Source organism: Ochotona curzoniae, unplaced genomic scaffold (genome assembly GCF_017591425.1).
Source record: "Ochotona curzoniae isolate NIBS_2020 unplaced genomic scaffold, NIBS_Ocur_1.0 scaffold_3208, whole genome shotgun sequence".
NCBI lineage: Eukaryota > Metazoa > Chordata > Mammalia > Lagomorpha > Ochotonidae > Ochotona > Ochotona curzoniae.
In genome coordinates this window covers 54155813-54170899 of record NW_024467106.1, presented here as the reverse complement: position 1 = coordinate 54170899, position 15087 = coordinate 54155813, and the positions used below count along the sequence as shown (strand labels likewise).

General features: G+C 51.8%; 1 protein-coding gene across 2 annotated transcripts in view; it reads right to left on the bottom strand.

Moving 5' to 3' along the window:
- GOLM1 (golgi membrane protein 1) overlaps nt 1-14432 on the bottom strand; it is a 53225-nt gene extending 38793 nt beyond the window's left edge. For both annotated transcript variants that reach the window (XM_040963408.1, XM_040963409.1), the window contains exons 1-2: nt 14352-14432; nt 1313-1462 (exon numbers count right to left, since the gene is read on the bottom strand). In XM_040963408.1, coding sequence (XP_040819342.1) covers nt 1313-1441 — 129 coding nt within the window. In that variant the 5' untranslated portion in view covers nt 1442-1462; nt 14352-14432. The remainder of the gene's footprint in view (nt 1-1312; nt 1463-14351) is intronic.
- Nucleotides 14433-15087: the final 655 nt, after the last annotated feature.

Genomic DNA, 15087 nt, shown 5'->3' with positions numbered 1-15087 from the left:
AGACATATTCTGATACTAGTTGTAATAATGGTAAGGAAGACTTCATTCAGGGCAACACTAGAGAACAGAAACTGAGCTCACCCTGAACACAGCAAAGACAGCTGTGCATCCACAGCCAGGAGCGAAGGACCAAGAGGAGACATGCAGACAGGGGCTCCTGTTCGGCAGGCCTAGTGAGATCCTTGCTATGGGCAGGCAAGATGGGGTCTCGGACAGGGTGGAGGACGAGGAACCTGAGCAGGTGGCTGGTGGCATGTGGCAGGGGATGACTGAGGATTCTTTGCTGGTACTGAACTGGGCAGGCCAAAGATGGGGGGTCGGGGGGGTTGGCACGAGGGAGCAAAGGCCTAAGTCCCATGGAGAAGAGGGCTTAGGAGCATTGGTCATTATTGGACAGCATGCCTGTTGAGCAACACACATCACACACACACACACACACACATACACACGATGGCCATTATCGGGCAGCACACCTGAACAGCAACACACACACATATGTTAGAGAGGATGACAGATTGGTATGCCTGAAAACACTTGTCTAATGCCTGTCATCCACACACACTCCTGAGGACTGCTGAACTGGGCTGATGAATTTTAGGTGACAACCTAGCTAGATCAAGGAACACCCAGAGAGACTCAGGGAAGCAGAGCCTGGGGTGTGTGTGTGAGGGACCCCCAGGTCCGTGGCCATAGTGGGAAGGGCAGGACTGGACTGCGCTGGGCAGGGCTGGGCTACACTGCAGTGGGTGGGGCCAGGTGTGACTGAGGACACAGGTGAGCTCTCAACTCCGAGAACTAGGACGTCGTGGCTCCAGGGAACCTGGCCTTGAGACTCCAGGACTTAGCCCAGACCCTCAGGCTCTCAGCCTCAAGCGGTGAGTCACACCCATGGCTTCCTCTGGCAGCCCCTCTCCCACCCCCACCATTCCCCACACCCAGGACTCAGAGGACAGACACGCTGTTGGCACTCCAGGGCCTCCAGCCTGCAGACAGCCCACCCTGGGACTTCTTAGGTGCTGTTAGAGTCTGAGCCAATCCCCCTAACAAACCTCCAGTATCACTTCATATACATGCTTGATGGGTCTATCCCTCCAAAGAACCTTAACATTACCATGATGTGGTTATGGCCACGGACTGCCCCAAAAAGGCTTGATGCAAAACTGTTCACTCATGGGAAAAACAGAGAAAGCTCTTGAGGGCAACAAAACCCAAAATGGACACAGCAGAGTTCCCTCCACCAGGCCCAAATGCAGAGTGTGTGGCAGAACCAGAACTCGGGTGTTGACAGACAGAGAGAGGCACACACACGCACCTGGAGATCCACGCTGCGGGAGCTGGCAATCCAATAGTTGAAGCCGAGGACAATGACACAGGCCACCAGGGCGGCCAGCAACAGGGGCGGCGACTTCATGCTGCGACGCCCACTGCCCAAGCCCATCATCTCTGAACCAGGGCTGAGGATCTGCCAAAGGAAAACAAGGAAATCAGCCTCCACGCCGGCACGACCAGGTTCAGCCCTCCCCGCACTACCGCAGCATGCCATTCCCCACCCGAGGAGGGTGCCCTGCCAGCAAGCGGGCGTTGGCCCTGGGCCTGGGACACCAGCTGGGAAGAACGCATACGCAGCATACCAGAGCCACAGGTCCAGGGAGGCGGTGGGCAGGGCACCAGGGCCCCCCAGCGCTGAGACTAGCCCGAGACTTGGAGCAGAGAGAGGTCGTCTAGGTTTCAGATTCCTCGGCTACAGAACTGGCACAAGTCAGCACTCACCTCCCCGGCAGCCTATTCACACATTTCTGTAAGCAGCAGCAAATGCTACATGCTTTCACATCGTGAGAGAACGAGGGTGCTGCCAAAAGCTCGTGGAGAACGGAATTCAAAGACAAGCTTAGGTTTGTTTCAAAACATTTTGAAACACGCATTCCTAAGATGCATTTCCCCAGGAATCTCTTGAAGATCTCTTCTGTGTAAGGATTTGAAAAATGTTTTGACACAAAAATAAACATACTTTCAGTCCTGGTTTCCACCACCTTTCTGCAGCACTCTCAAGACCTTCCCAGTCTGATCCCTCGGGAGGAAAGGCCGGCTGTGGGCCGTCTGACAGTGACAACCCCAACAGCGGCACATCTCGAGCAAAGCCGAAAACCCATTCTGAAAGTGAAGGTCGAATGCCCTGTGCCAGTCACAACCAGACAACGCCCTGGCTACACAAGCACCTCATCCTTTATGTGTGTCCCCTAAAGTCTTCAGCACGGAGAGGCAACCAGAGCGGGTCACTGTGAGGGAGGGAGGCCCTGGCCTTGTCACCACTCTGCCATTTGCCACGGGCTGATGCCACAAGACTCCTGGCTGCCTGATACTGGGTTTCTGCCTCTCCTAATCTGAGAAATTACCTCTTGCTTTAAAGCTAGTATCTAGCCTAGTGGCCCCAACGCCCTCATCCCACCTGGAAGGGTCTAGGCTGGAGTCTCAACTCCAGCTGCTGACTCACTTCCAGCTACACAAACCCTGGGAAGCGACAGTGAATTCTCAAATAGCCGAGTCTCGGCCGCCCGTGAGGAGGCTCAGATTGAGTCCCAGGCTCCCAGCTTTGGCTGAACCCAGGCCAGCCGGGTGTGGACACATGCAGCATAAACCACTGGATGTAGGTGCTCACTCTGTACTGTCGGTCGCTTACCCACAACACAAGTGGACCAAGGCGTGAACACACGAGCGGGATGGGAGGCTGATGTCATGGGGAGCTGCTCTGTCTCTGGCTTGTACCTGCTCTGTGCCAAACGAGAGCACCCGGTCCTGCAAGTACTCCTTCCTCTCACGTGGGGACCATCATCTGTGTGGGTATTGCATGGTGTACCTCATGGTAATGTTAAAACAACAGTGCCTCAGTGAGGGCGCCAGTGTGCACAGAATACGGCCGAAACTCGCCGTATGAAACTCGCTCAGGGAAGAGTTAATACCAAGCACCGACCATCCACACCAAGGACAGCTGACTTCTCTAAGAGCCTTCTGCTAAGGCAGCTTGAAGAGAGCCTTATCCGTATGAGGGGCCTGCATGGCAGTGATGGGTCTCTCTGGGATCAGAGAACCTGTTACGCCAGGGGTGGCCGGCAAACATAAGAGGAAGAAGCAGCAAAGCAGCGAGTGAAGCAGCAGACAGGAACCCACCAGCAAGGACAAAGCTCACTCAAGAATGCACAGCGGCTGCAGGCGTTGACTGCACCCTGTGTCTTGCTCTTAAAGGCCAGCTGCTGGCCTGGGCACTGGACAGGCAGGAGCAGCGCCCACAGTACTGTGGACACCACTGCTCTCCTCCTTGCTCTCCAGCTTCTGGTCTCTCAGGATGAAAGAGAAAACACTGTCTTTGACTCTGCTACCAGCCGGTGATACCGAGTACTGCAATGCACAGCAATATCGATCTTTTAGAAGTGTCTACACTGCAGTTATGTCTCCATTGCCTTCAGTGACCTGGCTCTGCTCCTAAGATGGTGTTGTTACAGTTTTTGGATCCATTATTAATATAACAGTACCCACACAGACAGGAGAAGGGGTCAGACACTGTAAAGTTCCCATCACGCTTCCCCTCAGCCTCTGAGTTCATATCCTTCTGGGCCAGTGGCTCTCGGCGCACAATGGGTGTCAGGATACCCTGGACGCCGCTCCTGTATTCCTCATGCAGGGGGGTTTTGGCAAGGCCCACCAGTTGGCAATTGTTTCTCATCTCCTCAGGAGACTAGAATGTATAGCCAAACATCCTAGATATTCACAGATGCATCTAAGTGGGCACTTCAGAAAGTTAGGGGAAAATGAAAAAAAATTAACTATATGCCCGGTTTTGTCATCATATATATTTTCATGTACTTATTTTTATTCGAAAGGTAGACTTTGCATGGAGAAAAGGAGAGATAAGAGAAGCTCTTTCCATCCACTGGTTCACTCCCAGATGTTGCAACAGCCGGAGCCAAGCTGATCAGAAGCCAGGAGCTTCTTCTAGGTCTCCCACATGGATGTAGGGGTCCAAGGTTTTGGGCCATCCTCTGCTGCCTTCCTAGGCCATAAACAGAAGGCTGGATGGGATGTGGAGTGATCAGGAAATGAACTGGTGCCCACATGGCATGCCAGTGCCACAGCATGGAGAATTAGCCTGTTAGGCCACTGCACAGGTCCCAAACAAAGTCTTTTAAATGTAGAGACTGAGTGAGTTGGTTCTTATCTACTTGTTCACTCTAAAAACGCCAGCAACATGTGGAACTGGGCTTGGCCAGAGCCAGGAGCTAGGCACTGCATGCAAGTCTCCCACGTGGGTGGCAGGAATTCAGGTGCTGGAGCTGTGACCGCTGCCTCCAGCATGAATCAGCAGGAAGCTGGAGTAGGAGCCACAGTGGGGGGTGGAACTTGGTAGTCCTACATGGGCTGTGACATCTTAATCACTGTCCTGTGGACTTTTCAAAGACTCCTCAAATGCATGGATTTTAAAACTTTTTTTGCATCAAAATATATCTTTCAATCCCACCAATATTCACGAGCTTCTTGAAGTCCCCCTGTACGAGTATCTCCAAGCCAGATCACAGCATTCATGAGGAATGTGCTTTGGCTGGAAGGGACATAGTCCAGGCTGCACAGCATACAGGCGCAACAGGGCAGCACTGTGCATTGGCACTGCCCTAACCACCCACCAGAGAGGGGCACTCAGGGACTTCCAGGTATGCTTCCAAGGAGGCTGCCAGCGACACCTTATACATCCACCGCTGGGATCACAACTCTTCACTTCGCCGCAGTTACCCACAATCCTGCAGCACACAATGCTGTGCAAACACTAAGAACTTCCCCCGCGACAGGACCTGACCTGCTGAAGCAGCTCCGGATGGAACTCTGCTGAAGCAGCTTGCCTTTGTCTTCCCTTTCCTGTAAAGGTTCACACTTTGCACTACAGAGAGCTGAGTGGACACAGCGTGCTGTCCCGGGCTCACCTGGAGCTAACAGCCCATATAATAAACACTCCCTGTCCTCTTCTGAAGCCTGAATTCCAACCCCTTCTGGTCTCAACAGGTTTGGGGAGGGGAGGGTGAACCAACAGGCAACATACTGTGTTCACATGTGAGCCATCATTCAGGGCAGAGGACAGACTGTGCCCCCATTTTTCCGGCAATGAAATAAGCCTCAGACAGAGGTGGCTAAGTGGAATCATTGAGTTAAAAATATATGCTTTTAGGGCCCGGCGTGGTGGCGCAAGTGGTTAAGGTCCTCACCTTGCACGCCCGGGATCCCATATGGGCGCCGGTTCTAGTCCCGGCAGCCCCGCTTCCCATCCTGCTCCCTGCCTGTGGCCCGGGAAAGCAGTCAAGGACGGCCCAAAGCTTTGGGACCCTGCGCCCGCGTGGGAGACCCGGAGGAGGCTTCTGGCTTCGGATCAGCATAGCATCGGCCGTTGCGCTCACTTGGGGAGTGAATCATCGGACGGAGGATCTTCCTCTCTGTCTCTCCTCTCTGTATATCCGCCTTTCCAATAAAAATAAAATCTTTAAAAAAATATATATGCTTTTAAAACTAGCTAGCGGATTACAAGGGAGAAAAACTGAACCTTAGACTCCTGGAAGATACCACAGTAACCACCTGACCTCAAAGGATGACATCATCGGTAATGGGACACTTGGCAGCCATGGCACCTGGTGTGACACCCCAGGAGGGTGCAGCCTTTCTGTGATAAATTCAAGGACATGTTGTAAAACACCTGGCCAGCTCAGGTAATACAAAACTGCCAAGGTCAATCTCTGAATGTTGATAAAGATGATGATACAGAGGGATGAAGATACATGGCATCTATTTGTATTACTCATTCCATCTATTTATTTGAAAGTCAAGGTTACAGAGAGAAAGAAAATTAGGATGTTCCATGCACTGGTTCACTCCCCACACGACTGCAATGACCAGCAGTGAACCAGGCCAAAGCCAGGAGCTTCTTCTGGGTCTCCCCTACAGGTGTAGGGACTCAAACACTAGGGTCATCCTTCCCCAGACCACTAGCAGGGAGCTGGACCAGAATTCTAGCAGTTGGGACACAAATGAGCATCCACATAGGATGCTGGTGTCCCAGGCAGCAGCTTTACCAGTTGTACCACAAGTTCCCTCCATCTGTACTGTTCTTGCAACTCTTCTCCACATCTATGTTAAAGTATTCCTGCACAGATCTGATCACACTGGCTTCCTAAATTACTCTCCACAGAGATTGCCTGTTTTCTCACATGACAAAAGGCAAAATACCATATAATACTAGGCAGTCACATTCACAACATCAACTCCGAGTAATCATGTACCTTCATTCAATGGCCATGTACATGTTCATTTTGATGGGAGGCCTTTTCATATCGTTTGCCCGTTTTTAACCTGGGAACGTTACCTTACAGAGTCGTAAGAGTACTTTGTACATTAAAGATGCACTAATCTTTGATCTTTTGTGTGGATTTAATTTTATTGCTTTGTTTTTTCACTTCACAGAATTATGGCTCCAAGTTTTTGGTATGATTGCTTTAAATAGCCTAATCTTGCTTTTTAATATAACATTTGTTTTGAGACAACATGTTTTATCTTCATTAGTGAAAGGCTTAAAAATGCCCTTTGAGTTCAACCAATAGAAGAAACAGCACAGCAGGAAAACAGCAGGAGCTATACACAGTCATCACACAGAAAGATGTTCTAAAGATGTTCTACTGCGCTTAGATAATTTTTTTTTTATCTTACAGATTTTACTTATTTGAAAGGAAGAGTTATAGAGAGACAGAGGTGGAGAAAGAGAGCCCTCCCATCTGTTGGTTGACTCCCTAATGATTGCAACAGATGGGCCTGGGCCAGGCTGAAGCTGGGAGCTTCATCCAGGTCTCTCACCTGAGGGTAGGGCACCAAACACTGGGCTTCTCCTGCTGCCTTCCCAGGCCATCCACAGGCAGCTGGATCAGGAAGTGGAGCAGCCAGGACTCTTAACTGGCACTCACATAGGGTGCTCTCACTGCAGTGGGCGCCTTAACCCCCTACACCGCAATGCTGACCCTTAAAACAGTGACAAAATCATTCAACCTACAGAAGAATATAACTCCTTGTCAGTGCTATTCTGGCCAGTGTTTGTTTCTTTGGCATGTACAGTCATCCCCTGGGTGTCTGCAGGGGAGTGGTCCCTGGATCCCCTGCAGACACTGAAACCTGCAGATGTTCAGGTCCGTTCCCCAGCACCGTGCAGTACAGGCACAGAAAGCACGCCACCCTCCCATGCACTCACACCCAGCTGACTCGCAATACTGATTGCAATGTAAATGTGAATCATTTTTGCACTGTATTGTTCAGGGAATCACAGCAAGGAAAATGGTTCTGGTCTGCACCTGTTCAATCTGACACATTTTTGCTTTTCAAACACTTGTGCACAGCTCTTGTCTGAAACCACAGATGTGAAACTAGCAGACACAGAGCTGGCCATGAGTGGGGGCCATATTGGGGAAAGGAGCAAAGAAATGCAAATACAGCTTACCCTTCACCCCCACCACCCAAGTGGCTGGCTTTCCCTGACACCATCACCTGCTTTTACCTAACACCATGAACTTCCCTGATGGCACACTTCTCCAAAGGACCCTGGCAAGGGAACATTTGGTTATTCTCACAGATACGAACCCGTGAGAAAGAAGCAGACAATTGCTCCAGTTATTATTTCAAGGAAGGCTTCAGATGAGCATTTAAGATTCTCTTTCCTTTAGCCAGTCATCATAAATCTGTGGGTTTGGGGCAGAGTTCATGGAACAAAGTGGAACCCAGCAGTCATGTCCCACCCTGGTTCCAATCCGCCAGATCCGCAAGACCTGCCCAAACCCCAGAGTCCCCCTTGAAGGATTCTGGGAGGATCAGGCAAGTTAAGGCATGAGAAGAGCTGGTAATCCTGTCTGGTCCTGAGGAGCTGCGCCCACTGTTCCGGGACCGGGGAAGGGGACTGAAAGATCCTGTGTGGACCGGATCTTCTCACTGTGCGAGGCAAAGGTAAACAAGGTCTCCACCCCCTTTCACTTTGCTGCACGGCACCCCGTACACCTACTCTCTCTGTAGGCCAACTGAGACAGTCCTGGTGGCTCCTGCAAGTGCTCCCATGCAGGTGCCGAGTCCCTGACCAAGACCAACCTGTGACAAGTGTGAGGGGGCGCCACAAGGGGACTCTTGTGGCTGACAGGGAAGGGAGTGAGGGGAACACGCACCTGCCCATACCAGACTCCGGGGGACACAGTGAGGAAGGGAAGGCAAAACCCAAGCCCACAGGTCTGTGAGGCTCTTGACCTCTGGCTGTTGGCATGGCAGGCTGAACAGGGACAGCACATGATGAGGCAGAGTCCACAGCTGCCAGTCTCCCTTCCCTGCTCAGAATCCACATGCACAGGAGCCAAGATGGAGCCAAGCACTGTGTCAAACAGATGTGTCCAGGTTACAGTCACTTTACAGGACCTGGCACAGTAGCCTAGCAGCTTAAGTCCTGCCTTGCACATGCTGGGATCCCATACAGGTGCCAATTCTAATCCTGACAGCCCTGTTTCCCATCCGGCTCCCTGCTTGTGGCCTGGGAAAGCAGGCAAAGATGGCCCAAAGCCTTGGGACCCTGCACCCGCATGGGAGACCTGGAGGAATTTCTTGGCTCCTGGCTTCGGATAGGATCAGATCCAGCCATCGCGGCCACTTGGGGAGTGAACCAACAGATGGATGGAAGATCTTCCTCTCTGTCTCTCCTCCTCTCTGTATGTCTGATTTTCCAATAAAATAAATTTTTTTAAAAAAAGAGTCACTTTACAACAGAATTCAGAATGCTTTGTCCCCAGCTCGCTTCTGAGCACCTGACTTATTGCCAAGAGATGAACCTCCCTCAGCCGAAGGCAGTGAGACCCGTGGCTTTCCTGGAGTGAGGGCTGTACATCTGCTAGAAGAGACTACAAGTCTACTGCAACAAGGTAAGTATTTGGCTTAGCAGCTTCGGTGCTGGACCTCCACACCCCTCCCGCAGAGCAGCTGTTCTCCATTCCTAGCTCCGAGCCCAACTCTCCGGCTTACTGTGCTTCAACACCTGCAGAGGCATCAAGGTGGCTGAAGGGAACCTGGCCTGAGGTCCCAGCTCCCAGCTTCAGCCTGGCCTATGAGTGCTTGCAGGAGCACCCAAGGGAATGCTTCTTGTCTCTCAAACTAATAATTTTTAAAAAGTTCCTCAGGAGTTGTGGTAAAGTGAATTAAGCAGCCACCTGTGACACCTGCACCCATATCAGAGTGCCAGTTCAAGTGTTGGCTGTTCCAATTCCAATCTACTTTCCGGACAATGGACTGGGACAGCCATGGCTGACACGGCCCACGTGACTGAACCCCTGTGCCCAGGATGGAGTTCCTGGCTTGGTCTGGGCCAACACCGACACAGTAGGCCTCTGGGGGAATGAACCAACAGACGGAAGGTGGGTCTCTCTCCTCTCTCTGGTGCTGTCTTTGAAATAGATAAACCTTTCTAAATATTAAGTCTCTTAATAAGTCAAAAAATTATGAAAACTTGATTATTTACAAGCGCAATTTAAAAATCTCAGTTTATCAGTTAAAGTCATTAGCTATATAATAAAAAATACATGAGACCTCTATTTTTGAAGAGAAAAATAAAAAACATGAAAATAGACAACTTGCCAAATGCATGAGGCCCTTGAATTTCTGAGCTAAATACTGTATTCAAGTTCCTTCTTTTCAAGTATAGCTTTTTTTTTAATCACATAGGCAAATATGGATTAGTTATCAGCTCAGAGCAGCTTATTTGACCAATGTCACCAGTTCAGACACAGTTAGGCCTCATCAAACAATGGTGCAGGCCACACCTCCACCTCTCCCCTACCGGACATGCTCCCGCTGAGCTGCCCGCCAGGAAGCTGGGAAATCTCCCGGTGAGCACAGCCCAAGCAGGCCTGAGTGTGTGAAGGACCTGGCCACCATATTCACTAATGGTTTAAAAATATTCTTCATAGGAGGTGCCCACAGGCCTACGATGAGCGCACCAGGACTAGCCATGACTGCTCTGCTTCCAATCCAGCTCCTTGCTAATGCACCTGGGAAAACAGCAGAAGGCGACCTAAGTGTTTGGGCCCCTGCACACACATAAGAGACCCAGACGAAATCCCTGACTCCTGGCTTCAGCCTGGCCCAACCCCTTCCCACTGTAACCATTTAGGGAGTGAACCAACAGATAAAGATTGATCTCTCTCTCTCCCTGTCTCTCAAATGCACTTAAAGCTTTCAAATTTTTTTTTTTCTAACTTAAGAAGGCATCTAGGCCAGGGAACTGCGAAGCACAGCTGGCCTGCTTCACTCAACAGTCCTGCCCCAGCTGCTTTCCAGCTACAAAGGCATAACCCCAACACTGACCTAGCACAGCATGACCCTGAGGGTACCCTCAACTCCAGGCCTTGAACGGAAGATGCCTGTCGCCTCCTTGCAGGGTGAGGGCTGAAGGACCAAGCCCACACGCCTCCACTCAGATGACTTTCAAATCCCACAGGAAGTACAAAGCCCCTGCTTTCACTTGCCCCAATTCTGGAAGCTGGCAATCTCTACAGATTAAAACTTTCCAAGCCAATATGTTTATTTAGCCACAGAAGGGAGGTGGGGTGGAGTTGAAAATGAATGAGCACCTGTTTCCACCTGGCTTTAGCCCGGCTTATAAACTGCTACTCCCACATACCTGTCAGGGCTCTGAGCAGCAGCTCCCTGGCTTCCTGTGTTTCTAGAGTGGCAAGCCAGACCCCAGGGCCAACCCTCCCCACCACCAGCTGTTTGCATGCTCACAGACTAAGTCGGGTTAATGTGTTTTCTAAGTGGCTGGAAAATGTTAAATGGATATAGGATGTGTGAAAATCACAAGACCAACCCCTCAGAGCCCATCAGGTCGCACTGGCTCACAGCTGTGCTCACTCAGTCATCCTTGGTGAACTGGGGCAGGCGCTGGTCAAAGCCACCTGGGACACCAAGATGTACAAGACATCACCTGGTTCACTTTAAATTATCATGATGTTACCTAGCTAACAAAATGTAGAAGCTCTGGGGATTGCTGTTACATTGTATTACTCGGTAAACAACAATGAGAAAAGAAGCCTGAACCCCATACAATGTTTCCCCAAAACATTTGTTATACTCAGCTGCTTATGCTGCTGGCTGAGCCTGAGGATGGGGTGGCCTGGCATATCCTGAAGGTGGCCTGTGGCTAGTGAGATACTGCTGGGGCAGAAAGCATGTGCCAGCACAGTCTAAAAGGCTAACTGGTCCTTGAGGCAATAAGGTGCTTGTGTTTCAGCAGCAGAGAAGCCCGCAGGAGGAGATGATGTGCTTGTTGAGCTTTGAAGACACAGCTGCATCTCCCTACCAGTCAGGGCTTCAGTGCGCCCTGTTCTCAGCTCTCTGCTGGCTTGTGGATTCATCCCACCATGGCTGCCCCCTTTTCAATCTGCACAGCAGCAGCACTTTCCCCACACCTGCTCTAGGCAAGTGCACTAGAGCAATGAGACTTCTGTCTCCTTCCCTGAGATGTCAAGAGGAACCCCGAATGGGCTCGACTCGAGTGAACTGGCAGCCTGTGCTCTTCTCCACCCGATGTTCTCCCACTGGGCATCGCAACTCAGGTCCCTCCCTCTCCATGGCTCTGCCCTTCAGTTCATTTTAAAGATACTGATGAACAGTCCTAGCCAGCACCATCTGGAGTAGAACTACTACTCAGCTGAGCCTGCCAACCTGGAGAATCATGCAGAATAACAGGTGGTTTTTGACTTTGTTGCAGAACAGATAATCTGTGTGGAACAGAACATATCGTGGAGTGAAAAAAGAGAGTTACTCAACAGTGCATGGATACTTCAAAAGTGTGGGAAAATGAAATACAAGGTAAATTTATTTTAGTTCAATAATTTTTGAAACCCAGGCATGACAAGTCTTCAGAAAGTTCATGGAAACCAGGAATGGTCTGCAATTTTTCTTTTTTTTTTTTTGTACCAAAAAAAATCCTATTTTTACATTCCATTTTTCCATTTACTTCTCCAAGTACTCCCAATTCCCACGGACCAACAATTGGTGCATCAGAACAGGTGCCCCAAATGGTAGCTAAGCCACTACTCCAAAAAGCCCACCTGAGGAAAGGCAGCTTAACCTGCAAAGAAGTGTCTTTCTAATGGCACTTCATCATATCTTGAGCTGTTTAGACAAATGTGATCTTTAAGAAGCTTTTAGGGGGCAAGTGACATAACACTCTTTTCTCCATCAACAGCCAGCACATATTAACACTATTTCTTTTTCATACATGCTTTAAACTACAATTTTCTCTTTTTCAAAACAAAAGTGTTGTTCTTTACGGATTGATTTTTATTGGAAAGGCAGATCAGATTTACAAAGAGAAGGGAAAGCAGGAAGATCTTACATCTGTTGATTCACTCCCCAAATAGCCAGAGCTGCACAGACTTGAAGCCAGGAACCTCCTCCAGGTCTGCTGCACTGGTGCAGGGTCCCATGGCTTTGGGCCGTCTTCAACTGCTTCCCAGGCCACAGGCAGGGAGCTGGATGGGAAGTCAGGCAACCAGAACACGAAATGGCACCCATATGGGATCCTGGCATTTAAAGGCAGAAGATTAGCCAGTAGAGCTATCGCACCAGGCCCCGGAGTGCTTCTTTTAAAGAAAGTCCCTATTATGGATATTACTTCTCACATGAAGTTATTAGAAATGAACAAACCAACCAATGTTTTAAAGAGGAAACAACAACAACAAAGTAAGACAAAAGAATGAAAACTTAAGGCACAGAACTTACTGCCCTCAGCCGTACCCAAGTACCTTTGGGCTCTCACAAACACAACCAAATTCGGCGTAGCACCTGGTGTGGTCCTGCTCTTGAGACCACCAGCTGAATGTGGGGCTTGATCCTTGCAACTGGCTCACAAGGGGGTCGGGATAGGGGGAGGTGAGAACGGGTGAGGGGGTCTCTCCCCCAGCCTCTGCCCTCCAGGGCACCGGCGACACGCAGCCCACAAGCGCCTGCACGAGGTGCACTGTCCCCACCTCCGGGGCTCAATCCCTCACAGGCTGAGCCACCACAGGCAGCTCTGGGCCTGCCCTGGTCAACCCTCCCAACCACCGCTTACAGAACAGAAAGCATGCTAAACCACACACAGCCTTGGGGCTCCGACAACACCCGGCACCTGGGGCCAGCAGTCAGCAAGCAGAAGGCCTCGAAGCTGCACCTACTGCACAAGCCAATGGGAACGGGAGAAAGCTGTGAAAACCTCGCCACAGGAGAATAAAACTCTTGTCCCAGGCTAACTTCCTCTTTTTTTTATCACCCCAGGAATTAAATTCCCTTCTGCCAATGGCACCCTAAAAACTGAGTGGCCGCCTTTGAAGTCCCAGCAAGTTCACTACTGGGTTTTTAGTCACAAAGAAAGAAAAAAAAATTACCGCAATAGCACGAACTTCACTTAATTTTGAAGCACAAAGAAAAAGAGCTAGAATGCCTTTAGAGACTCTCGCGGGTCGACAAAATAGCGTGCTGCTCCCCAGATTTCAGAAACCTAAAGCTGGCTAAATCCGAGCCGATCTGATCGCCACGAGCCAGTGACACCCCAGCGCCGTTCCATGTTGCACGGGGCTGTAGCGCATCTCAGGGACCGGACCTCAATAGCGTTTCAAGACATTTGCAGAATCTTGGGGCGCACAGATCCCTCCAAAGACACAAAGGAAACCTCCCAACCGCCGGAACCACACAGAATCTATCTGCAACCTGGGAGACCAGACGTCCCCAAAACAACCAGCGGCGTGGCCTTCCAAACAGAATGACTCTTAAGTTCCACTGAAAAGAACATTAGCTCAAACCGGCACGCGTTCCCAATGTTGCCAGGCTCTTTTCAAAAAGTCACCACTAGAAAACGTTAAGTAGGGCGTGCAGCGCGGGGAGCCTAGGCACCCAGGTGACCACAAAACTTGTGTGTGCTGCTCCCCAGCTGGCTAGGGTGCAGTCCAGGTGGTCGGCGACGCAGAGGCGCCGGACCTCTCTCCCAGAACGCGGCGGCGCTAACCAGGGCGCCGGCCCGGGGCCCTCGTGCGCCTCGTCACCCGCGCCTCTCCCGGGCGCACGCTCCGGACTCGGGCTGCCGGCGCGCGGCTCAGGGCTCGAGACAAAAAACAAGCAAAGGGCGCCGCGCCGTCCAAGACCAGCCTGGAGCAGTGGATGGTGGGGGACCCCGTGGCTGCAGCCTGCTCCCGCCAGGGAGGGAGCGCCGGCCAGAGGCTGCAGCTCGGGCGGCCCAGACCCAGGGACCGCGGCCCGGGCCGCCCACTCACCTCCTCCTGCGGCGCCTGTGGCCGCCGGGGTAGCTCTCCCTTTGCCGCCGCCGGCCTCGCGCTCCGGCCCCGCGCCCCGGCCGCCGCGTCGCCGGCCTCCGCAGCGCCAGTCCCCGCCCCCGGGCAGCGCCGGCAGCGCCGCGGGAGGAGGCGGGGCCGCCCGCGCAGGGAGCCGGAACACCAGCCCCGCGCCCCTCCCCACCCGCCCCGGGGCCGCCGGGCGCTGCCCCTTACCGGCCGCCGAGGAGGAAGCGATGCCTGCACAGAGTCAACCTCACCCGGCCCTAGGGAATGTTCTTGAACCCGGAACCAGCCACACCCAAGGCTGGGGCCCTCTACCCGAGGCGCCCAGAGTAGAGGGTGGGAGGCAGTGGAAAGCCTAGTCTTGGGTATCTGTGTTCTCAAAGTGACCTCTTCCTGCCCGCCAGGCACTCTGTGTTGACCCTCCTTATCCTGTCGTTCTGGACCCCAGGGGTCTGACGGGCCCAAACCTTGACGCTAAGCCCTGGGCTTAAATGAAGAGTCCCAGGAACCCACTGGGGTGTCTTGCTGGGGATCCCTGGTAATGAAACCCCGGAACCCCGTTATGCAGCTGAACCTCAGGTGCCTCCTGGGCACATCCTTTTTGAGTCTCTGGGCGCAGTCACCCCTCCCTGAGCCAATGCCAAGGAGCTGAAGGTCCATGCACCTGAGCCTATACAAAGCACGCATTAACTTCTAGCTCAGGGGGCACCGG